The 26,838-nt window shown below is 43.8% G+C and overlaps 1 protein-coding gene across 1 annotated transcript in view; it reads left to right on the forward strand.

Annotated features, from left to right (window-relative positions):
• Positions 1 to 13,964, forward strand: part of LOC144769635 (uncharacterized) — an 846,940-nt gene extending 832,976 nt beyond the window's left edge. Inside the window, exon 6 of the mRNA XM_078653809.1 lies at positions 13,786 to 13,964. Within this exon, the coding sequence (XP_078509935.1) occupies positions 13,786 to 13,964 (179 nt within the window). The remainder of the gene's footprint in view (positions 1 to 13,785) is intronic.
• Positions 13,965 to 26,838: the final 12,874 nt, after the last annotated feature.

The raw sequence follows: 26,838 nt of genomic DNA on the forward strand, positions 1-26,838 counted from the left end.
TGTTTCCAAGCTCCCCTCGCAGGGTGTTGGGAAAAGCGAGTCTCGAGACAGAGATACCAGACCTCCTTCATTCGAAAACCAAGGTACGGAGCTGATTAAACCCTAAGAGAAATCTTGGATAGATTCTTGGCAAAGAAAACTAAACCTATGCTACACCACACTTACTTCTTCACTTGTACTAGACTTACGTTAGGTACATTGGGGTAGGCGTATTTTAGAAGCACCACTTGAGTACTTTTAGCCTTTGTTATTTATGTATGTATTTATCTAGGGTGTAGAAACCATACAATGCTTTTACTGTATTATTTTATAATGCTCTTCTCGCTGTATGCATTATACTTTATAGCCTGTATAATGATTGTAGCAGTTCACTTTACTTGCATGAGAAAGAGGACTGTTCAATAAACCTTTTATTGAAAACACCCGTCTCTCTATTTCTCTGCACCTCTGATGAAACAAAGCATGCACGATTGACTGAGAAAAATATTTATCTATTTTTTCCACTACTCTGCAGATACATTTATTCTTGCGGAAACAAAGTTGTCATGTTTATGCGGTTATCAGAAATGAATCCCTTCTTGAGTAAGCGAGAAAGTTTCTAGGGACCTCTGAGCTAGCTGGCACTCACAATTAAGTCTAATATATTCGATAGAGACCCAATAGACCTCAGTCGTACGTCAAAACTATAGGATATATTATTCCATTGCTCAGAGCCTATTGGGAATATAGGAACTACACTACATGGCGCCCAACGTTTGGTAAGGCACTAATTTAACGCTAGATACTAAAGTAACTCATTCGTGATTTTCACAGAGATCCCTTTTTCCCTTAAAATACTCCAATAGACGTCTGGATTGGGTAAAAAGATAAAATATCCGCCATAACTGAGTAGGACGAAAATCCTATGTATTAGTTTTTGGTTTGTTCAACTTTGAAGGATACAGTGTTCCAAAATATTGTGCACTTTATCTTTGTTTACTTGAAACTTGCTTGGCAAACTTTCATAAAACAATGCCGCTTAATGGCGACAATAACGCGAACGCGACAGGTGGAGCTGCAGGAACTGCAACTCATCCGGGCATAGATGTTACAGGTTTCCAAGAAACTGACCCAGATCCTATAATCTTCCCAGAAAACTTAAGGAAAGCCATCACTATAAAGCTTATAACAAATGGCCAATCACCAATAGGTGGTAGGGTAATTTTTTGTAATCTTTTACATTATTTGGGGCCCTGGGGACCCCATCCCCCAGGGCCTGCTCTTTTTTATTTTAGAAAACGGGACGGGGCCACACAGCCCCCATCCCGAGGCCGTTTTCCGTTCTGGGAACCCCATCCTCGGGGCATGGCCACATATTAAAAACATTTTTTTAAGAAGGGGGATGCGTGGCCCATTTCTTGAGTCCATTATTGGCCCCGGGGATCCCATCCCCTAGGGCTGTTCCTCTCCTCTATATTATTTCTTTTAATTTTTATTTTTTTTTAATAAGGGAGGGGGGCCATGTGGCCCCCTCCCTTGGGACACTTCTGGCCCCGGAGAGCCCATCCCCCAGGCCATGCCCAATTTTTTTTTTTTAAGGGAAGAAGGCAGCGTGGCGTTTAATAAACAGGAGGGGGGCCACATGTCCCCCACTCCCTGGGCAACGTCTGGCCCTGGGGACCACATCCCCCAGGGCCGGGGATGTTGGGTACCTCGGGGGAGCCCCATTGCCCCCACGGTCCCACCGGCTCCCCGCCTCCTGCAGGAGCTGGCATTGCTTTTCTGCACGGGGAGCTGCTGTCATGCAGCTCCCCTTGTGGAAAAGCAATCTGCGTTGGATTTTGGAAGCGAGAGCAGGAAACCTGCTCTCGCTTCCAGAATCCAAAGCAGGGTTTGCTATGGCATGCAGCTCCCGCCCTGCCATAGTAAACAGCAGTGTCCCCGGGGGCGGGCACCTGGAGGGGTGGTAGTCCCCAAGGCCATCAAGGGCTCCAGGAAGTGGACCCCCCTCCCTTTGTCAAAATAGCCCCGGAAAGGTGGTGGTCCCTGGGGCTGGGGGGGACGTGTGCCGCTGCAGTTTATTCTGAAAGCCCTGGGGTGGTGGTGGTCCCTGGGGCAGCATGGGGGAATTGGGACCCCCCATGTATTTGATTTTCAGCCCTGGGGGTGGTAGTCCCCGGGGCTGCAGGAGGCCACTGGTGTTTTGGGATCCCCCTTTTTTCACGGCCCCCGCTTTCAAGACAGGAGCTGACCAGAGCACCCCACTAGTTTTAAAAATTTGGTGAAGATTTGTCAAATGACGCCAAAGTTATTGGAATACAACAAACGCTTTTCCCATGGAAACTAGGTCCAAACTATAACTACCTACTGGCGACTGTCAGTAGGTAATATATATATCCTGTAGGTATGGCCCACCATAATAAAACGGCTCCAAACAGACCACAGTGCCACAGCTCCAATGTGAAAGTGTGTTTTATTCACTCACAACACAAATCCCAACGTGTTTCAAAACAATGTGCTCCTTGCTGACGGGTTAAGTTTACACATCGCTCTTCCTTCATTTCAAGGAACACCCACATGTGTGACATATACATTATAAACATAGACAATAGACTGTTGTTCTTTTTACATTGTGTCAATATCTGTTTCCTTTCACTGGAGATAAGCATTCACTTTGTACAATGGGTTTAAATGAAGCCCACAAATTAAACCTCACAATCACCCCTATTGTTACAATATTACGAATGACTGCTTTAACCCGAACAACATTGTTCATTATTATGGTGCTTGGAAAAATTTCAATTCTGCCCCAGTGGGCTTACTCTTTCTTTAAAGCCAAATATTTTTGTCTGTTCACTGAACTACTAGTATACAGACCGCCATGTTCGTTCTAACCCCATCCCCTTGTTTTGTCTTGTCCCCTGTGGGTTGCTGGCTGCACCCACTGTGTAAAAAATCCTCTTTATTCTTGCTTATCACTTTAATTAAAATTCCTGTCCGGCTGGACAAAGGTCATAAATACTATTGAGCGTATGTCTATCATTTTTGCGAAAGATCCCTGAACTACTAGGGACCCCTGTTTTTTGTAATACGTTACTGCCCAAGGTCCCTAGTGCTATACCTTTGGGTTCCCTTGTTTTGTGTAAAATCATTTTGATAGTGACTTTTAATCATACAATTCTGCCCCAGTGGGAACACCCTTTCTATTACTTCCATTTTGTCAATGTCAATTTTGACTTATGTACATCTGCCAGGGTTGGAACTACATTAGACTTTATCAACTAACATTTGCATTGTACCATCTATTTTCTCACTAGGTGAATGCTAAAGTATAGTTAGGCTTTCCTGTTTTCAGTTTCTTTTCTTGGTAAATTCTGGTGGTGTTTTTTCAGTGTTTTCCAGTGACTTCCATACCTTAAAAAAACAGTGCTTTTCAGTGGTTACTCATTTTCGCGTCCAAAAAATCAACTGAAACAGTGTTTTACCGGTGTTTGTGGAACGCTTCACTTTTATTATTACTTTTTCGGTTTTCTTCAGAAATGGTATACTGCTCTACATTTTAGAAGTTAATACAGTCATGAAATACTTTCCATTGTCCTTTGATTCTGCAGCTCAGATTTAACAAGCATTTACAATGCAATAGGTCTCGCATTTAAGCGAGTGTAAGCGATTGGCATTGTAAATGACAAAGCCTTTTATTTATGTTTTAAAAATAAAAATAAAAGGCATTGTTATTTGCAATGTCAACAGCTCAAACTTGCTTAAATGCAAGACCTATTGCATTGCAAATGCTTGTATTAAATGTAAGCGTGAATTGGTCACTCAGCGTTTGTCAATAAATATACGTAGAGAATTTATTTAAATGCTATGATGAAATTGCAGTGTGGCGGAAGGGGCATATGCAAGTAAAAAAAATGGGGTTAAGAAAAAGACGTCCTCTAGCAAAAAATAATAAGCATGTGGGGCTTTGTTTTTGCACTTTATTTTTTTTGGCCAACAGTGATGTTAGCTTTTGCTTTTTTGACTGCTCTCCAACAGGATTGTGTAGCAAGTGCTGAAATGCAATAAGGTACTGTTAGGTGCACCATGCCAATAGGTCTCAACTTTGGGACCTTATTATTTAGTTATGCAGCACAATATCCTTGGTGCAACAACATTAACTGTTGCATGGCTAAACACTTACAAGGTCCCAAAGGCCAGACCTATTGGCTATGCCAATGCTGGTTTTTAAACCCATGGTCTTGTTGCTTGCCCCGTCGTTTTCTGGCTGCCGATATACGCTGAGTGTTATACATGGAGATGTTACTTTTGAGCCAAAGTAAAATGTGATGTAACACAACATACATATACAATCCCGCTGCCTACCTCATTTGATCCCAACACTAATCAATAACACATTCATTTGTGAATCTCAGAAAGAAAAAAACGAAAATAATGTATAATTGTACACAAATAAAACTACTCGAATGTTAAAAATACAGCAACACTTTGCAATTTGCGTGGTGCTTGTTTGTGTAATTAGCCATATTTTTTAAGCGGAAAGTAGCCAATGTAATCACATTGGCCCAACTCAACAGTGCTCATTTTTATCGACTTCAGAAGGATGAAGGGTGGAATCCGCCTTGTGGTGGTTGCTGCTGTGGCCTGTAGGCTAACTCCGGAACCCGTGTGGGAGCGTTTAACTGGGCTTTCTTTCTTGCCTGTGTGGCAGTTTGCATTCCTATCAATAACAATTACAATCCCTTAAAATGTTAGTTACATTTAAACACTCACACTTAGTTGCAGGAGCACTGTTCGTTTGATTCTAAATGTGACCATTTCTGTTCAATCATAAAGCAAACCCTCCTTATTTTTAAATCCTCTGCCCCATGGTCCCAAGACGGAAAGGAGGAAGGGAAGTTGGTAGAAAATGTAATTTCCTTTCATTAAGGTTAGCGGTGCCACACATCGAAAGGGGCGCGCTTTTGTTCCTGCCTCTGATAGTTCTGCGCAAATACTTCTCCTTAATAGCCCCCTGCCAGGAAGTGTTAAACCTGCCAAATGCAGACAATTAGAGGCTGGCTCACCAGCGAAATGCAGGCAGGGTGATGACTGATGCAAGGCCTCCGAGCTAAAGGTGAAGTGTTTGCATTACTTTTGTTCTTTTGGCTTGCAAATGTGCAAATGTTTTGTGTTTCGTTTAAATGCAATGGGGGGGGGGTTAAATCCACTGGTCAGGCAATTGCTGAATATTTCAGCAGATAATCCTTCCAACATACAGTGAGTGCTGAGCCTGCCAGGCAGAAGGCAACTCTCTCCTCACACCAGGGGGCCAAAGCAAGGCCCTGTAGCCCCTGCAGTGCCTGTGGGGGGGGGGGGGTGCCGTCTTCCCTATGGTGGACGGGGCCCTCACACACACCTTGTGACAGTATAATCTGTTCAGATAGGAAAAGGTCATTCTGCCGTCTGCCTGTAGCCTATGTGTGGAAAACGTCAGGAAACAAAAAAAGCTGCACAATTGTAATTTATCGTGGCAAACTACGAGACCAGAAGAGAGGGTGACCCTGCGTCTCTCGCTCCCTGAGCATATGAGGAGGGAGAAAAACAGAAAGTGAACTGGGGGGGAAAACAGGGGAAGGGAAACGAAAGACAATAAGGAAACACCAACAGAGCACAGAAAAGGAGAGATGTATAGTGTCTGGTGTGCATGTAAGCGAAAGAGTGACTGGTACCGTAAATCCGTGTCCAGGAAAGCCTTCCAGCCGGTATAGTTCTAAAATCAATGTCAATACACACTGTCTGTTAAACTTCTGTCAGCCCCCCCCCCCCCGCCCCCTCCCCCCACCATCTGCGGTCATTACCGACAATATCTCTGTTTTAGCTCAATATAACAGAACAAACGTTATTAAGATAAGACAGCAGTTTGTAAATAACTTCAGAGATCCCGGCCCAGCCCCTCCCCAGGACGGAGGCAGTTACTCCTTGAACCCGGGAGCAAAAACCACTTGAAGTTTCACATCAGTCAAGATGGGGAACTGCAGCCTGGGCGAAACCAAAACGTGTTTTGAAAATGTTTCCATTGCTGCTCACAGCCTAAGGCAATCTGGCCCAATACCTCCAATGACAGTATGTAATAAAGGTGTATGAACCAGAAGTGAAGGATTCCTGGAAGGTTTCCGGCACTTCATGTGTAAATGCTTCAGTTACTGTGATGTGATTACATGGAATAATGCCACACACACACTAAAAAGGCCCAAAAAATGCAATCAAACTCTCTCACACACTACACACGGGATTTTGTTCGCAGGAAACATCTCCTTCACTGCTCCCTGTTCTCCATAACATTCTCACAGACTGCACCCACACGCACACTCCTGCCACATCTGCACCTCCAGTGGCCTCACAAGGAGTTGTCCAATAGCAAAGCGAGAGAGGGAGAGAGCGCATGTCAGGGGAGAAAAGTTATAAAGCTGCAGGCGAGGAAAAAGCTGTGCCAGGAGATGAGAGATCAGATATAGCCCGGGAGTGGCGCAAGAAACGTAAGCGTGCCGCCTCTTTCCCCAGTGCCCACCCCTTTTGCCCACTTCTTTGTTAACCACATCAAAGCCCTGCTAATTAAGTAAATGGTCTTTTTAAAGACCTGTTAAGTACTCGGGTGCGGCTGGCCTCAGTAAGACAGCCGAGCACAACAGCTCCTCTCGCCCCAAGTGAGCCACGCAGGGGGCCTGGTGTTGCTCTGGCCCTTGGGCCATTCACACCACGGGCCATTCACAGCACGGCTCCCCATGTGTGGACTGGCCCAGAAGCACTGTTTCCCCCGACACCTCCTCGCCAGGCACCACAGTTTATATTGCTTTGGCTCCCTCAAGGGGCCAAGTGCTGCAACAGCATGAAAATCAGTGACACTCGGTTTAAACAGGGTCAGCTGATTTTCATCCTGTGGGGTACTGTCGTTTAGAATCGGTTTAAACCGAATTCCGGACAGCCTAAGTATAGTCCAAACAATTTTAGAAAAATGTACTAATACCAAAAAGGCCCATATACACTCCCCAAAAATAAGTCGGCTCTCCTGCGTTTTCAGGATTTCTTCACCTGTAACAAAGAACAAACAAAAATTTCAGTTAAAAAACACACAAACATGTTTAAAAAGTCATACACCTACATATACACTTTCAAGAAAGGAGATTCTGCAATTCACAAGTCCGTTAGATCCATTCGCTTTATCCCAAATGTACAGCCAATTCTTCATCCAGATTCAATCCGGTTGGATGAATCATGATATATTTAATAATCATCTTCGATTCCAACCATTTAAGTTCTAGTGTCCGGTTCCCGCCCCCTCTTTCAGATTGGTACCCCATTGAGGACGTAAAATTTGAGCAAATAAAGGTTCTGATTGTGGCATTCTTTGAAATGACGAGCTACAGGATATTAATAATCCTCATTTCTGATAGCTCACAATTGTTCGAGTACCTGTTTTGTAGCTCTGTGAAGGGTACTTCCTATATAAAATGTGTTACATGGGCACTTAAGGGCATATACAACATGATCGGTATTTCATGTGTGATGTTTAGAGATAGTAAATCTGCTTTGGTTCTTGGACAATTTAACTGATTTACAACTTCCGCTGTATGTAAAAGCTTTACACCTGTTACAGATGTAGAATCATTTAATGTCACTTCTCTCATTTACAGGATTGACCAGACAATGACTTAGTGTGTCTTTTAGCGATTTAGTCTTTCTAAAGGTTATTGATGGACTATTGCCCACTAGTATGGCTAAATCGGGGTCCAATATGTATTCAAACTTCATTTGATTTCCCACATCTGTTATGATATCCAGTTATAAATCTGACTTTTTTGTTCTTCTTCGTTAAACACTTGTTTGGGAGTCAAGAGGTCATTTCTTTCTAATCTCTCAACTTTCTCTATGGCTTGTTTGATTACCTTATTACTGTACCCTCTTTCCAAGAATCTCTGGGACAGGATTCTTTCTTCACTCTGAAACCCTTCCTCCATGCTACAATTTCTCCTTGGACGCAATAGTTCTCCATACTGAATACTTTGAATTAGATTCCTGGGGTGGAGCTGTCTGCGTGCAGTAGGCTATTGCCTGTTGTTTTTTTACGGAACAGGAAACTAGTCAATTGTTATTTTTGACTTCCAAGGTCAAATCTAGAAATTCAATCTTTGTTTTATGTTTAAGGTTACTGTAGGTGAAATGCAAAGAATTATTATTTAGTGTGTTGATAAACTCTTGGGCCTGGTCTTGTGTGCATTTCCATATACAGAAAACGTTGTCTTTGTATCGTACCCAGAGGACGACGTGGTTCTCAAATTGTGAGATGTTATTGACAACCTGCTTCTACCCCCAGCCCAGGTACAACCCTGCAAAGCTGGAGGCGACGCTAGTTCCTATCGCCTTCTCCTGGGTCTGTCGATACATCACTTTATTAAAATGGAAATACATTATTAGTCAGATAGATGTGGATCATTTCAATGATCATCTCAGTATGCATGAGATATGACAGCGATCCACCCCAAAGAAAATATCTACATGCATCAATTCCTAATAGTGAAGGATACATGTGTATAAGCTATTCACATCCAAGCAATGTAATGTTTTAATCTTAAGAAATGGCCTGCATCTCTAACATACGAGGGCAAGGCATGAACATAAGGTTAGGGAAAATAATCAACATACTTCGATGTATTCTCTAGCATGCTCCCCCTTGAGAGAATACATTGAAGTATGTTGAGAATCTCTGCAGCACTTCACATAGTAATGAGAAAGGGGGTGATGTAAATCCATCCACAAATATCATACATAAGTGCCAATTTCAAAGTTGTCAACATGAGTCTGAAATAAGATTAAAAAAAATCAAGCAAGATAAACCAAAATAGTACACATACAATCACATTAACATATATTTGTAGAATAAGACTCACAACAATAGCAAAAACTATAGAATATAAAATGTGTATATCAAATATAAATTGCCCCAACAACATACGCCAATTGTTAATATTATATTTGGCAATTTTTGAATTGCAAAGTCACACACAACAAGCACAAAAAAAGAATATATTTGTATAAAAAGTATAAACATAGAGCTAATGAGATAATTCATATGCTTAATAATATAGGAAAAATAGTAGCCTTGAGTAGGTCAGAATCAATAGCACATCACATAGTACATATAGAGCATATGGTGCACACCAATAGTTTGAAAATAAACCCAGATTCAAATAGATACTTGCCAATCATCTGTATTCACAAGTAACATAAAATATAAGTAAATTTACTATACTGCTACTCGAACAAACATGCAGTCACCATATGAAACTTAAAACAAGATGTGTATAGCTTGTACCACAAAAAATGATCAATCAATCAATCAGGTTACTTGTAAAGCATGACTACTCACCCTAAGAATCTCAAGGCACTGGGGGAGGTAAACAGCTAGTCCACCAGAGGCGCTGTGGGTTAGTCGAAGAGCCAGGTCTTACGGTGCTTCCTGAATTGAGGCAGTGCCGGTGATTGCCTGAGGTGGAGAGGCACGGTGTTTCAGTTCTTTGCTTTGAGGTAAGAGAAGGACATTACTTTGGCTGTGGTCTTGCGGATTCATGGGATGGTAGCCAGGGCCATTTGGGTGGAGCGGAGGTCCCTGGTGGGTGCTTCGAATGCGAGGCGTGGTTAAGGTATGCAAACCAGGTCCCACATCATCAAAGAGCTTTGAAGGCGTGCATTAGGAGCTTGAAGGTGATTGTTTTGTTGACAGTGAGGCAGTGGAGTTCTCTTAGGTGGGCGGTAATGTGGCTGCAGTTGAGTATGTTGAGTATGAGTCTGGAAGAGACCTTCTGATTGTTCTGCAGTTTCTTGAGGAGTTTCTGGGTGTTGCTAGCATGAGTGAATTGCCGTAGTTTATTCTTCTGCAGACGAGTGCATGGGTGACCTTCTTTCTGGACTCGGTTGTGATCCACTTGAAGATCTTTTGGAGCAGGCTTAGCATATGGAAGCATGATGATGAGACGGCATTGATCTGATGGATCATAGTGAGCGAGAAGTCCAAAATGATGCCTAGGCTTCTTGTGTGGTCTGTGGGTGAGGTGGTGTTCCAAGTGTTGTGGGCCACCATGAGTCATCCATGGTGGAGGGGGAGGAGCCCATGATGAGGACTTTGGTCTTCTTTGAGGTGAGTTTGAGGATGCTGTTCTACATCCAGGTGGTGACAACCTTCATCCCGTTGTAAAAGTTGGTTTTGGCAACTATGGGTACGTTGGTGAGGAAGAAGCTTCAGAAGCTGGACTGTGAGAGGTTCAGGATATGATTTGCTTCAATGAACTCAGAGAGTTGGGCATTGTTGGCCTTCTCGATGACCTTGCCTGGGAAGAGGAAAAGAAGAAGAAGTTCTTGATGTCTGTCAGGTCGGAAGATGGTTTCTCTGTGTGTTTTCAGTTTTCCTGGGAAAGTGATGGAGCAGTTGATGGTGAGGCGGAGTTCTGGGGCAATGGTGGTGCCGACTGTTAAAGATGTGGTGCAGGCAAGGGTCCGAGGGTGCCCCAGGAGTGGATATTCTCCATGATCTTGAGGGTGTCTTCCATGTTGAGGGGAGTCCAGCTGAGGAGGGTCTGCTGGGGTCCATTGTCATTGGGTGCAGTAGTTGTGGATGGGGTGGGAGGGTCCTGGGTATTGAGGCTGTCAAATCTGTATAATATCACCCTAATATTGTGGTGGAAGAATGTGTTAAAGTTGTTTTAGAGGGTTTGAAGGGAGGGATGACTGCTGTCTCTGTGCTGTGTTTTGGTGAATTCTATGATCACAGAGTTTTTTACTGTTGAGTGCACTGGTGTCGATTCTTTCTTGTAGGGCATCTTTCTTTGATGTTGTGATGAGGTGGTGGTGTGCAGTTATGGCGGTTTTGAAGGCTGAGTGGTCTTCCAGGGTTTTGCTGGTCCTCCATCTCTTCCTGCGCCATCTACAGGCTTGCCTGGATTTGTGAAAGGGGAGGGAAGCAGCTGGGTTTTTTTAGGTGCTGCTAGCCTGAGGCTTTCTTCAAGGGAACCAGGGTGTTGGCTTAGTTGGAGATCCATCAGTGGAGGCTGCGTGCTGAGGTGTTGAAGTCCATGGATATCAGTGGGGTTTATTTGCTGAGGCAGGTGGTGTGCTGTTCCTCAGTGACCTTTTTGTAACATCTGCAAATGTATTTGTGGGCATGGTGGAGTATGGTGGGTTTGGTGAAGGAGAAGTGGGTGCAGAGGTGGCCAGTCAATGGGAGCTCAGTGGAGTGGCTGAAGGTGATGTTGTCACTGGTAAAAAAGATAGGGTCGAGCGTATGTTCAGCTGAGTGGGTTGGGAAGGTAACTCATTGTTTGAGTTATCCTGGAGGAAGGTGAGGTCGCTGAGGAGGATGTAGTCTGTGGAGGCAAGAGTATGGCATGCAATGAAATCAATGATGGAATCGCTGAAGGTTAGGCAAGGTCCAAACGGGCCTGTAGATGAGGGTGCGGCAGAGGGTGGTTTTTGGGTTAGTTTGGACATGGAAGTGGAGGTTCTCCGTGTTGGTTGAGTGGTCATCCATGTAGGTGGTGGGGCAGAGGATGCTTTTATGTATGATGGCGATGCCTCCTCCTATGTGGTTAATGCGATCCTTGTGGATGATATTGTAGTGGTCCAAGTTGGTGGTGGCGATGTCCATGGCTGAAGTGGAGTTCATCCAGGTTTCTGTAAGAAAGGCAATATTTGGGTTGACGTTGTTGAGCACGTCCCGTATCTCTAGGACTTGTGTTGAGTAGGATCCAGTTGAGGTGGTTGGGTCTGTTATGTGGCATCTTGCAGTGAGGGGGCTGGTGTCTGGCTGCAGTTGAAGGTGCAGCTGCAGTTCCGGCTGCAAAATGCTCCCTGGGTGTTGTTCAGAGAGGCCTGGCAGCACGCAATGTGGCAGTTCGCTGTTGAGGGCATGAAGGGTGCTGGCATCGTAGCAGTGTCTGGTCTGAGAACTGGGGTCCGTGGTGCTAGGTGCAGTCGAGGGTTGGACCGGTGCAGACAGGTTTTCCTTTGGCATGCCAGCGGTGTGCCATCAGTGCACCAGCCACCCTACGTAGTGTGACGGGGAGGGTTGGACAGCTGGGTGGTGGGAAAGCGGGAAGCAGGAATCAGAGCTGGGTAAGGCAGGGCTACAGAGACGAGCAGCAGCAGAGGCATGGGAGAAAAAAGGTGCAAAATAGAGGCAAGAGGGCAGAAGCAGAAAAAGAGCAGAAAAGGTAAAAAAAGAGAAGTAGAAGAGAAATGAAAAAGAGAAGGAAAAAGAGATCAGAAGGCAGAGAGACATAGGACAGAGCAGCGGTAGAGCAGAAAATCTCCCCACTGGACTACAAGGAATGAGGCATAGGCGGGTGCCTACAGGTGGAGGAGGACCTCAAACTCTGGCCAGCAAGATTCAGGGGCTTGGTGGAGCTGCGTGGCATCTTTGTAGTCTTTGTTTTTTTACTGAATTTCCAAGGTTTTCCAACTTCTATTTTTTTTAACTAGAGATCTAAGATTTAAGTATTTTTCTTCTACAAATTATATTATACTTACAATATAGAAGCAGATGGTAATGGTGGCATAGAGCAGTCGCACCTCAGAAAAAGAACATTTATTCTTAAAGTGGGTATTGTAATGTTTTTAAAGTCTCAAGCAATTTAAGTCTCTGTGCCAATCAAGGTAACAAAAACACCCCACTATCTAGGGTGTTGAATGCATGAAAATCAGAAGGATTCCTGTGCTAAGATTGATTAGATGAATATAACTCAGCACTCTTATTATTTATCATCACATTTAGCACTCGTAAAATAAGCATCTGCTTGACATATATTTAAGGGAGCTTTAACACAGGAAAAACATATCTTTACAATTTGAAAACTTATATTCTATTTTAAGTATTGTTTAAAAACCCATATGGACCATTGTATGATCATGCATACTTAAGCTTTAGACATTTAATGGTTGTGAATATTTCTATATGGAGAAAGAGCATGGTCCGAAGGAGAGGAGATAAAGCACATGTGCTGAGTGAATGGATGAGTGCAATGCTAGTGCTTGGGTGACTGAATAGGTGCATGGCTAGTGCCTGAGTGATAGTTTGGCTGTAATAGTAGTGCCTGTGTGATTGGCTGACTGCATGACTAGTGCATGTGTGATTGCATGAGTGCATGTGTCATTCCTAGTTGATTGGATGAGTGCATGGGTAGTGCCTCAATGAATGCATGGGTGCAAAAGTAGTGCCTGGGTGATTGGATGAGAGCATGGCTAGTGCTTGAGTGAAGGAATTAGTGGGAGGGTAGTAACAGCATCATTGGATGGGTATTGTCTGGATGATTGGATTAATGCATGGGTAGTACCTGATTGAATGGATAAGTGCAAGGCTAGTGCCTGGGTAATTGGATGTGTGCATGTGTAGTACCTGAGTGTATGGTTGAGTGTTATAGTAGAGCCTGGGTTAGTGAATAAGTGCTTGGCAAGAGAAAAACAGAAAGAAGAAATAGAGGAACAAAAAGATGAGCATACAGCAAACATTAAGGAAGAAAAATGTGTTTTGGAGCCAGGAGGTGTGACTAAACTCAATTGTAAAAAAAGTCCTAATCTTTGTAAGATTTTCATAGGATTTCGCAGCACAATTGTGCTTTGCGTACTTAAGTAATTTATGATTATTCATAAAAGCCAATATCCCTCTAATTAGTGACATGACCAAGGTAGGTTACTTCTGTAATGAAAATGAAAGAGATTTGCAAACTAGCAATGGATAATAACATGTTTGTCCTATCCTTTCTCTGCTCTTCTTCTCAGATCTCTGTATCATATGTACACCTAATATGAGGAATGTCCCATGCCACAATAAAGACAATCTAGGTGAAATTATTAAATGCTTGAAACCGGTGGAAAAAGTCAGCGGAAAAGAATACATATGTGAGGATGGAACAACAGATCCATTTATAGTCAAAGGTAAGCAACTATTTCTGATATGAAGGAGGGGAGGAGAATGTTTTAGTTGGAAGAATACATGAAGTCTGAAACAAATGATGTGATGTGTGTGCGGAAGCAACTCTGAACTTTTCCACAATCATCTCAAAAAGGAATTGAGCAGGTATCTCATGTAACTCTCAATGTCATACCTCTAATCAATTCAAGCAGATGACCTTTACAGAATAACAACACATTATATTAAAATTGCATACATAGAAAGTTGAAAAAAGTTCAGATTCTCCCCATCCCTGAAACAGATTAAAAGGCTCAGACCTACCAATGCAAAGGAGGGCAGTGAGCAAAGTTGTTGCACTGTGTTTTGTGAAAGGGGAGAGCACAAAGATATGGAGCATGTTCGCTCTCTCCTTGCCCTTGAGCACTGGGTCTGCCTAGCTCCAACGCAGGCACCCTTGAGGCAGTGCAAGGTTGCCTGCATTACAGGTAGGATTTGCTTTGTGACAGTAAGGGACACCTTTCTGCACAAAAAAGCGACCCTTAGAGGCATGTAAGTGGTTTAATGTGTCTTAGCCAATCCCATTTAAGGACTTACGCTGCCTTGCGAAAACTTGCGTCATGCACTGACAAAACAAGTCTTTTGTTAATTTGCAGAGTAATGATTTGAGAGAGAACACTGGAAGCTCAGAGTGTGTTCTTCAACCTCTACGTTTTTATTATTTTCTATATTTATAGTCTTGTTGCGTAAATACCAAAGTGTACCTATAGTTTTGATTTATATTTTGAGTGGTTAGTGAAGTTAACACTCAGCCGAACGTTTCTTGGTGAGGAAATAAGGATTGTGAGACTGAGCTACATTGAGGCAAGGAAAAACTCAGGCTTAATTATTTTGCTCAATGCAATGTTGTTCAACATAAACCATGTTAGATAAAGGATCTTTTTAAATCTTTCGGCTCTAATCAGGTCAGAAGTTATTAGAATTAGAGATGAATCACAATGGTTACAGCACAAACCAAGCAGTCCTATCCCTCTCAGCACAAGGTGGAAGGTGCAAATTGTTATATTAAAAAAGGGAAACTTTATTGTTTGAGAATGTATTGTATCCCTGCATATTAGCAAAACATTAAATATGTTTGCATTAAAAAGATAAATATTTCATGCAGCCTATGTAACTCAACATCAAGGAATGGGCACTGCAACTTTGAGGCCATACTGCTTGTCTCCTATTCAGGAGATCCCTCCTCTCCTTACTCATGACATGTAAGTACTGATATATCACTACTCAGCCATTCCAAGGTGTAAACATGAAAAACTGAGTTGCTATTCAATGCTTTGTTCTGCGTGTAGGAGAAAACCTATGATGAGCCATTTCGCCATTGGTGGGTGAGGGTTCTACGTCCTAAAATTAATATACATAAATCATAATAGAGTACTCTTTTAGTTTTTTTTATAATTTGATGGGAGGAGTTTTATTGTGAGTCACAATGTCTTCCCTCTCCCCTGTTTCTCATTTTGAAAGTGGAAAGAAACAACCAGCATCATTAAGTTCCTAGTAATGTAGAAGGCCAACTAAGGGAAAGGGAAAGGGAGGGGGGATGCACTTACGGGCAGGACGAAAAGAGGCATGGTACAACATAATAGGTGGTCAGATTAACTCAGACCCAGTGGAATTAGAATGGAGCCCCTGAATCCCATACACAGTGAAACATAGATGCCGAAGAACACCAAAGACTGTAGAAGTTAATCCAGACCCCCAAGAGCAGGAGATGGACAAGAGGTTTGCTATGATAATTTTAGATGACGCACATGAGAAATTGTGCATGTGTTTGCACATTACACCAACTGAGACTCATTTGCTCCACAGACGAAATGGAGGATTTTGTAAAGGTCTTCCTTTGCACCTTAACAAGGGAAGATGGAGGGAAAATAAAAGTGGAGATATGGGAGATTAGAATCACAGGAATAATTGGACTGCTCAAAAGTGGCTAAATCCCAGGCCCAAATGCCTCAGATGTAAAGTGCAGGAAACCTAGTCACCACATGTTAAATGGAGCAAGAGATGAGAGGAAACATCCTCAAAATCTCTCTGCAGTCAATATAGTGCTCATTCATTAACAGGTTAAACAGCCCAAGGAATGCACCTCCTATAGGCATATTTCTTTAGTAAATACTGAGGTTCAAATCCTACATACATCCAGACTTAACTGCCAGCCAGGCCAGGTCCTCCCTGAACCGAAACACAAGCAACCAAGGACCAGTTTTGCCCTTATTAACTCTTCAGCAAGGTATACCTTCATCCAGGTGGGAAACATCCTAAACAATGAAGTATTAATAACGACTCACCTTAACAATGAAGTCCGAACAACGATAAATCCTGATCAACGAAGTCCTGAACAACGAAGTCCTGAACCACGACCTTTACAGGACTGTGCTTGGCATCTCTCCACCCTCATTTTCTAAGTTGCACATCACTTCCCCCTCACCCCCCACCCCCCACTGCTGTTAAGGCCTGACATTAAGCTCAACCCCCCGTCTGCTCATGTCACTCTTCTCCGCCCCCACCCCTTTATTACACTTGGAAGCGGAAGTGAGGCAATCTGGCAGGCGGGCAACGAGATCTGTAAAGGGATGACATTTTGAAAACTCTGCACCGTGGCACAGTGTGTGGCCTATCTATCCTCTCCGCCTCACTCAAGGCATTGGACTTGTTGCCTCCTGTCTCGCAGACTACGAGCAGCGCAGGGATGCTGCCAGCCCTCATGTGGTTTTTTAGCACAACCCCCACACCCAACTTGACAGTTGACTGGAGATTTCAGTTGTAAACAAACAGCACTGGAGTGCGTCCTGTCTCCTCGAAGTACGAGACAGGATGCACTCCAGGGGTGTTAGCTTACAACTGAAATGAAGCTACTTCACCTTAAAAGCTGCACGAAATTTATTCGTTATTTTTTTAAAAAGACCTGCACTTTTCACAGGTTCTGAGGAACATGGGGAAACAGCTAGCCATCATCCTGTCAGCATGGTAATGTCATTAACTCAAATTGTTGATGTTTCGTTTTTAAATACATTTTACTTTTTCAGCCTAATATCATTTTAAAAAGTATAGAATTTGGAGTTTGTCAGGTTTAAAAAAATATGACTATGAATTAAAATATATATAGAATAAATAATCAAAGAAATGGGTAATAAGCAATTTAAAAATATTTAGTGGAAGAATTGTTATTACAATACTGCCATCTATTGGCCAGTCATGAGGTGATTCTTTTCGTAGTTTAGGAAGTCATTGTAAAAACAAGCAGTGGTTTATCATAGTTCGTAGCTTTTGTGGTTTCAGGAAGTCGTGGTTTAGGCAGTAGTTGTTTAGACATATAACCATCTAGGTGGCACAGTTAGCACAACATCAACATCTGGGCATACCCGTCAAATTTAGGACATGAAAAACAAGGTCAACCAGATTTGGAGCCAGTCATATTCAAATCAGTCTTGACCCTGCTCCACTGGGAACAATCCAGTCCGAATGACCATGTCAGGCCCTCCCTGAACCAGAATGCAACTAATCCAGGACAGGTTTCACCCTTATCAGCCAGGTTTATCTTGGTTCCAGTGGCACAGTGTGCACAGAAACCATGTTTGGGCAAATCCTTCTGTTAGCCTTGACAGCCTTAGCGTGCTCTTCCCCCAATTTTTGCCTGCCTTCCTCCATTTATCTGACCTCATTTTAGGTTTCTGCTATACTCACTTTACCACTGCTAAACAGAGCTTAAGTGCTTGTGGTGTCTCCCCTAAACATGGTAATATTGATTTATCCACAATTCACGCCACAAACACAGGAAGGCTAGGTGTGTATGAGGATCCATCCACATATATCTGTATTCTGGTGTCTCTCATTGAGCAATAAGGGCTGACAGTTACAGTTCAAAAGTACTGGGTCTCTGTCTCTACCAATTCAACACACATCTGGACCTGTAACCACAAGGTACTTTTGTTCTGGGGGGCCCTGTATCACACCCGCATTCCCTCGCGGTCATCCTGAACTCTTGACTTTGTCCCTGTCTGGTGTGACCAGCTCACCCTTTAAGCACTATCCACCTCTAAGCGCTACTGTGACGTTTATTTCAGAATCCATTTCTCAGCTTCTACATATTAGATTGTTGTTGTTTTTGTCTTGTCTTATTTATGAAGTCATACTTTATCATTCTAAAATGTTGTGGAGTCTTTTTGTGGTGTTTTCCTGTTTTACTGCTTAGGTGTTGCACAAAATCTTTACACAGTGCATCTTGAATTAAGCATAACTGCTCTATGCCAGGCTACCCAAGAGTGAGCACAGAAACATTTAGGCTGTGTAGGGACTTACCCTTACTAAGATTTTGGCTCATGCTTGGACAGGATGCAATAAATAAGTTGATTGACTGAATGCTTTCAATCTCAGCTGATGGGAATCACTGTGGACCACGTCCAACTCCATCTGTAATATTTTTATGCCCAGCATTCTACCTCAGTTCGACCCAGCTGTATGGAAATCAGTCTTGACCCTGTTCCTCATGGGAACAATCCAGCCCAAACTGCCAGGCAGTTCCTTCCTGAACAGGACCAGAAGCAATTTAGGTCCAGTTAGGACTCACCCGCCTTTTATAACTTCGTTCCAGTGGCACATCGAGCATCTGATGTTTGGCTGTTTGCTTTGCAACAAGACCTTTGGTTTGAGACGGTCTAGAAGGAGAACATGGCGGCCGCTGGTTAGGGCGGTTCGCGCGTTTGAGACAGACCTCTCCCTAGCCCGTGAAGCGGCGGTTATGTGAGTGACCAGGCACCGCTCTTTCTTTACCGGCAATAGACGCGAAGGACGCGAAGGATCTTGTGTGGCTTCGAGGGTGTAGGACGGCTGGGTGACGCGGTGGTTCGGTGCTCGACTCTCGGCATTGCCGTCTTTTGCACGACCTGACCGGCCCTGTTTACTCAGAGAGGCTGTAGTGTGCGGAGCTCCGCCGGCTGGTCGGATGTGCGTGATCTCAGCCTCGCCACCCCCCCTTCTCCCGCGGTGGTCTGAAGCAGACGTGGAGCTTCGGCGCGGCCGCACTGCGGCAGCCCGCGGTCTCCTTAGAGGCTGTCTGGGCAGAGCAGAGGAGGTAACTGCAGGGAAGGCAGCAATCCACCCCTTCTTCACGGAGCAGCCATCACTGGACTCAGACTTGGTATCGGAGCCTGAAGGAAGTAGAGACGATAGCTCCACAGCGTTTCACGGAGCCACAGCCACAGTTACTGTCAGTAAGGAGGGGGCACAAGGAAGGAAGGGGGGAAGGGTCATTAAACACATTGCCCACTTTAATGCAACCCCTGGCAAGAGAGCTAAAGGCAGGAGAAGGGGGAGAGGAGGGAGAGTGGGAAAATGTATCTCTACTAACTCCTGCACAAAAAAATCTGCAGAAGGAAAGATAGTGCCCACAGGCAATCCACCAGATATATATCCAGCGATTGTCTACGGGGCGGAGGCAGAGGGAGAAGCGAAGGAAAGCGTTGAGGAGGAACCCGCAGAGGTCTCTCAGGAAACTGCAACTAGAATAGGGGGGTCAGAAACCCCGCGCACAACGCAGACCCCACAAACCCTACCTATCAACAGTAGCAGCACAAGATCTAACACTCAGGTTAGGGGCAGCAGAAGAACTAAAAGGGGTTTAAAAAGCCCAGTACGGGTTACATCCTCGCTCCGCTCCTTTTTTAAGGTTCTTCCCCAAGTGCTGGACATCCATCAAAGTGTTAGGATGGCTAGCGGGCCAGGAGAAAACAGCACGGAAAGTGTAAAAGCCTCTAAAGGCGGTGAAGAGGAAGGGGTGGGTACCGCAGCCCAGGTGGCCCAACTAACTGCAGCGGGGGGTAGCGGAAGCCCAGATCCGATCAGTGACACAACAATAACACCGAGTGCCCGTATCTTGGGAGAATCTATTGGTGACGATCGCTTAGAGGTACTCCTATCAGCAATAAGGGAGGAGATTAAGTGTGGGTTTATAGAATCCAAGAACAACCAGAATGACATCAGGGCAGCTTGTGAGACCCTCGAAAAAAAAGTGGACGGACTTTTTGAAAGAACAGAAGGCCTGGAAGGGACAGTGGGGGAGTTAAAAGCTAACCTTGAGTCAGCAGAGAACAAGATCCAGTGTCTTATGAGGGACGGAGACGCAATGAAGGAGAGTGTCGAGTCCCTGGAAAATTATTCTAGGAGAAATAATCTTAGACTCCTGAAGGTCACGGAAGGGAAAGAGGGAAGTGACATAAAAGCCTACGTTGTGTCCACTCTGAAGATCGCCTTGAATTTGGAAGAGACAACAGAAGATCTAGAAAAAGACATACAAAGGATCCACAGAGAACCCTTTTGCCTTAAACCAGGGAGAGAGAAACCTAGAAAAATCCTAGTGAACTTTTTAACCTACAGTCTCAAAGAACAAATCCTGAACCTTGCACTAAAAGCGAAATCTCTAAAGGCACAAGACTTCTCCTTCGAAGTTCGATCAGACCTGTCAAAAACAACTTTAGATAGACAGTGGGAACTTGGTCAGAGGATGGAGGGGTTTAGGGCCCTGGGTGCAACGGTGCAGATGAGGTTCCCCGCATTCTTGAGGGTGATGTTTAACAACAAAATGCATAACGTCCGTTCCCCCCTCGAGGCAGATGAATTGTTAGCCTCTATCAGGGACTATGGACTATTGGATCCTAGATCCTAGATTCCAGGTAAATTCTAGGGGCTCCCAGCACAACTTCTGCGCTATTTATTTTCTGCGACACTCCCAAGGTAAAAGGCCTCATGGTATAGATAGATGCTATAGTCACCTTGTATACACTAAACTTAACTAGTGGGGATTCTCCCGGCTTAACTAATAGATGTACCCTCTGTAAGTGTATAAAAAATACATATATACATATATATGAATAGTTAAAAAATATATATATATATATATAAAAAAAAAATAATATGATGGTAATATAAGAAATTTAAGAAACATCTTAATAAGACATAAAAAAAAACAAATAAATAAAAAACAAGGAAAAATCAATTCAATAAAAAGTTTAGGTAATGAAATCATATTGTAAGGGGGGAGCCGGGGAGATGGGCTAGTAAGCCCTGGCGTCCACTGCCAGACCATCTGCGCACAATTATATGTAAGCCTGGCCTTTCCAGCTTTAAAAGAGCTTATACTATCGGTGACCTCTACAATCACTTTTTACGCTAGACAAACAGGGCAGGGGTTGAGGGTCTGTCAAAGACGCAAATATGGCTATTCATCTAGCCAGGGAAAGAAAGGGGGGGTTCTACAAGGGAAGGAGGGGGGGCAGGGGGAATAATTAAAAATAGTCCTCATATGTTTGTTCCTGTTCCATTTGATTTGAAATCCTATTTTTCCCAAAATAACGCACAGTTTTTTTAAACGAAGAGTCTTTTAGGCACTAAAGGTGACCTACTGAGATGGTATAGGAAGAAGCCATGACTGGGTTACAATTTTTAACCTGGAATGTCAATGGCCTGCGTGTGAGGGGGAGGAGGCATAGAATTATACAATATTTGAGAGACTCCCCCGCACAGGTCATCATCATCCAGGAGACCCATTTACTTAAACTTGAGGTGAATGAAATGCTCAAAAACCTTAAGTGGGTAGACACGTTCCTATGCACAGACCACAAGACCAATACACGTGGGATCCTCATCATTTTTAAAAAACAAGCAAAAGCTCAGATTATAGATACTCAGGAAGATCTCAGTGGGAGATGGCTTATAGCCAAAATACGGTTAGATGGTAGACCTTTTACTTTGGTAGGGTACTATGGTCCAAATATAGATGATCCTTTACACCTGAATAAAATCGAGAGCCACTTGATCACCTCCCAGGATCCGGTGATATGGGTAGGAGATTTCAACCTGGTTCTAAATCCAACCTTGGACAAGTCCCCTAACTCTAGAGCAGCGACACATTCCAACTCTAGGCAGACCTTGTTAGCAATCATGACAACTTTGGGACTTGCGGATGTATGGAGGGAGAGAGCAGGTAACATCTTGGGGGTTCCTTTCCGGAACCTCAAATACAATCACAAATCGAGAATAGATTACGCCCTTTTCTGCTATAGTCTCAAAGATTCTGTCAAGGACCTGGTTTACTTGCCATCGCACCTATCAGACCACTCTGCTATTCGTATTACTCTAATCCTTTCCCAGCAGTCAAGACACCCTTCTTGGTCGTTTGACCGGTCAATTCTTCTAGAAGAGGAAGAATCTAGCTTCCTCATCGTGGAGACCACCTCGTTCTTGGAACTAAATTTAAACCCTGTGAAGATTGCAACAGTATGGGACACACTAAAAGCCTATTTAAGGGGCTGTATAACTAACTGAGCCTCCTATAGAGCGAAGAAATATAGAGAAGCAATCGCAAACATCGAGCAAGAGTTAGCAACCATAGATCACAAAAGTGGTTCCAACGCTCCATCCAATGCAGATCAAAAGAGGTGGGAGGAGTTAAAAATAGAACTAGAAAACGTACTTCAAAGCAGAGTGACTAAGAGGTGGGAAGCTAGCAAGCTTCAACACTTCGAATACGGAGAGGCCGCGGGCAAGGTGTTGGCCTGGAAAATTAAATCAGACCAAGCCAAAAAATACATCAGGGAAATAAAGGTGGGGGGGGGGAGCAACTGCTAGAACTTCAATCTCAGGTATCGGAAGTGCCTTCCATAAATTCTTTAGGGATATCTACAAAGAGGAGATCACTGAGGATGTATTGGTCCAGGAGAATTGGTTAGACAAGATTGAACTACCTTCTTTTTCACCAGAACAAAGGGACAGCCTGGACCAAGAAATCTCAGAACTAGAAGTCTGTAATGCCATCAATCGACTAAAACGAGGGAAGGCGGCGGGACCAGACGGTTTACCAGGGGAGTTATACCGCGTTCTTGGCCCCGCTATCATTCCAACCTTAAGGAACCTCTTTAATGATATCTTGATGAAAGGCGCAGTCCCACCTGAGTCGCGGAAGGAGGCCACCATAGTCCTAATACCCAAACCAGGAAAGGATCCGACTGATTGTGGGTCTTATCGGCCGATCTCGCTCCTCAATGACGACTATAAAATCTTTGCTGCAATTCTGTCAAAGCGGCTGGGGGGCGAGATCGGGTCGATAATACACGACGACCAGAAGGGATTCATACAAGGGCGTCAGCTGGCAGATCTTACTTAGGAATTCGGGCGGATCTCCGGATATGAAATTAAAGAGGGAAAGACAGAGATCATGACATGGAATTTAGATAATGTAAATCTCTCAGTGTCTTCTTCCATGCGATACTTGGGTATAAAGATCACCCAGGATATTAGTAAACTAGCCCAGACTAATCTAGAGCGGGTCTCTCGAGAATGTAGGACATTACTAAAATCTTGGTCCTTTCTCCCCTTAACGCTTCTTGGGAGGACAAGTCTGATAAAAATGTCCATCCTCCCCAAATATACCTTTATTTTTAATTCCATCCCCTTAACCTTTGATAAAAAGCAGCTTCAAAAATGCCAGCAAGAAATCAATTCCTTCATCTGGAAGTACAAAACAACCAGACTGGCATGGAAGAAACTTAGGAGGAGGAGGGAAAAGGGAGGGTTAGCATTGCCAGATCTCCAATACTACGCTTGTGCTTTTCAACTGACCCATTCAAGGATGTTATTAAAAGTTCCATCAGACTCCTCAAATAGGAGAATGTTCAAAGCCATGCTGGTTGGGGCCAATCTGCCACTAGACAGGTTCATGTTTAAGTTTGGTGACCAGAGATTTTTAAAAAAAAGTAAGATTAAAGACTCTACTATCCCTGGTAATGGACTGGGTGCAAATAAAAACAACCCTAGGACTGGCTTATTTTTCAAATTTCGCCCCGATCTGGGACTCCCCGGGGCTTCCCCCATGCCTCAATGACAGTCTCGCGGTCCCTATCAAGGAAGCCGAGATTTATAGATGGGCGATCTTCTTGCAGGAGGAAAGTTGGTGGAGTGGGAAAACTTATATGAAAAGGTCGGTCCCGGTTTAACTAGATTTAAATACCTGCAACTTGTTAGCTGGGCACGGGAACTTTCTAGAAAAAAAAATCCCAATCAGGAAGAACTGCCTCTTAGAAAAAGAACTGGTAGAGAAACAAGGGGTAGAAAGGAGGTGGCACTATGGTACTGGACACTATTAGAGGAGGTGGATGGGGATTTTTCTCTTTTTGAGGAGCTATGGGGCCAAGACATGAGTGTACAGGGTGATCTTTAGACCAGATCCTTTTCCCTTCTCTATAAAACGGTAAAACCAGCGTGGCTGAGGCGAAACCACCTGTTCACTGTACATCGTGCCTATTTCTCGCCACTAAGGCTCTCCAAATTCCTTCCAGACAAATGTTGTAACAAATGCCTTCTACCCGCAGAATCTGATGTACACATGTTCTTGGAGTGCCCACATCTAATGGATTTCTGGGATAAAGTTAAGGTTACCTTGGATTCAATCCTTAAAACATCAATAGCCATCACCCTGCCTTTAATAATTTTTGGGCTGGATGACACGGTATCTGGACCAGCAAAGAGCTTTCTATTCTACGCAATCTTGCTTGCAAGAAGACAGATTTGTAAATACTGGATTGACTCCAAGGCTGGCTGGTTAATGTCACTATACGATACATCAAAAGTGGACATGGCCAGAACCTGCAGTAAACGTAATCTTACATTTTGGAATCTGTTGGTGCAATGGTGATAACATCGATCATTTGAACAGCCCGGGTTTTTTTTTTTTTTTCTCCCCCGGGTCCGATGATTATGCCCATATACTCCATGGACATGGTGGTGGTAGGGCGCAACAATTTGACAACCAACCTAGTCCAGCAGGCAAACAGGCGCCTAAGATGGAGCAATCAAAAATTCCCTGTAAAACATCTTCCGCCAATCTGGTATATTTGTCCTAAATTTGGTCAGGAGAAGGTCCCAGTCTGGTTCCTGAAGGACACACATGGTGGTCGGTGCATATATTTCTCCTCTTCGGAGCAAGGGATGGCAAATGAGGACAAAAAAAAAAAAGACCTTTGGTTTGAGCTGATAGGAGATTGATGGCATTTAAGAGCACTGCTTCTGGATGAAATCCTCAAAATTTGATTAAATTAGGCAACAACTGTGATAATGGCATTGCTGAGTCTAGATCAAAAGAGCAGATGACCGGTCGCCTCACCCCACAAATACCCTCAGAGGACTCCAAAATACTGACAGGTTTGCACTCAGTGGAGGGCTTTAAAATGTGACACATATTTAAGTATGGGCGAAATTTGCAAATTCGCGCGAAAGCGTACTCGCGTCCGAAAAATCTGCGAATTTGCGGATTTTTTTTATTTTTGTGTGTTCTTGGGGGTTTTTTCAGCGCAGCTACCAAGAAGTTACCCATGCGGTCGTATATGGGTGCAGCCATCTTGTTTTCAGTGTTTGCGTTGTGTTTTTTCGGTTCCAGGCGCTAGTTGCATGCTCGCGTTGTGCATTTCCTACATGTGGGGCGCAATTGTTTTTTCGTGTCCGTTTTTGCTGGCTCGCAGGTGAAATATCGCTCAAACTTACCCATGTGGTCGCAATGGGCGCGGCCATCTTGATTTTCATTCATTGCAATGGTACTGGGCATGCTTTTTCTATCCAGCTTTAATCTTTGTAATCCTTTGTTTGTTTGAACTTGTTTTGATTTTTTTTACTCATTATCTAGCTCGCTCTTTTTCTACATCTATATTTTGTGTTTTTTTCTACTTTTTTTACTCTCGTTTCCTTTATTTACTTTTTCCCTATTCTTTCCTATTTTATTTTTCTTTAACTGTCCAGGACCATGGCAAAAGGAGCCGGCTAAACCTTAAGGGGAAGGGTCCCACAACCCCGTAGCCGGCTCCCTTGCGGGCGCTTAAGGGCGGAGTCTGTAAGTCCCAGGGAGATCTTCAGCATGGTGGAGGTGGCCACACTGGTCTTTTTTGTTCAGCGCCACCTCCCCAAGACAGTCGCGGCAGGCCCGGTACCAGGTATGGGCTCCAGGAGCGTCACCAGCTATGGGGTAAGGTGTGCCGGGCAATGTATCGGGAGTCTGGGGTCCGGCGCACCTACAACCAGGTGACGCACCGGTGGTCCGACATCCTGTACCGGGAACGAGACCTGCTCGACCTGCTTGGCGTCGAGATCCCTGGGCTTGGTGAGTACTAGCAGCTATTTAATCACTACTTTGTTTTCTCCTGCTCTGTGTTATGATATTACAAATATTTGTTTTTTCCGAAGAGCAAGAATGCTGCTGATTACATTGCAGGTAAATTATGTTTCAAAAGCTTCTGTGATCACCTGCTCACTGCGGTGCTACTATGCTTACTTGTTTTCAATTGTGTGCTCATTTGTCCTGAGTGATTATGTATGAGTGTACTTTACAGAACTGCGTAATGCTAGACACTATAGATTACATTGCAGGTAAATTATGTTTCAAAAGCTTCTGTGATTGCAGGTGCTCGCCTGCTCACTGGCGGTGCTGTTATGTTAACTTGTTTTCAATTTTGTGCTCATTTGGCCTGAGTGATTATGTATGACTGTACTTTACAGAACTGCATAATGCTAGACACTAGAGAGTCAAGTCCAGTCCTTCCTTTGTACTCCTGCCACTAAGAAGAGATAGCGGTGGTGGATTAATAGTTTGAGTCTATTATGACTGGGTATTTAGTAGGAAACTTTTTAGTGGTCTGCAATCATGACGGACTGTGTCTGGCACTTCCCGTGCTGTGGAGTGCTGCCTGCCAGTCCTAGTAGAACATTTTTGTAGTTGGTTTAGTGATTTACATAACTTTCCAAGTAGACGACCGCAAATCCAGCAATACTAATATCCTAGTAGACCACATCAGATAGGTCAATAAATTTTGTGCAATCATTGTCTATTT

This window comes from Lissotriton helveticus, chromosome 7 (assembly GCF_964261635.1).
Source record: "Lissotriton helveticus chromosome 7, aLisHel1.1, whole genome shotgun sequence".
Classification (NCBI taxonomy): Eukaryota; Metazoa; Chordata; class Amphibia; order Caudata; family Salamandridae; genus Lissotriton; species Lissotriton helveticus.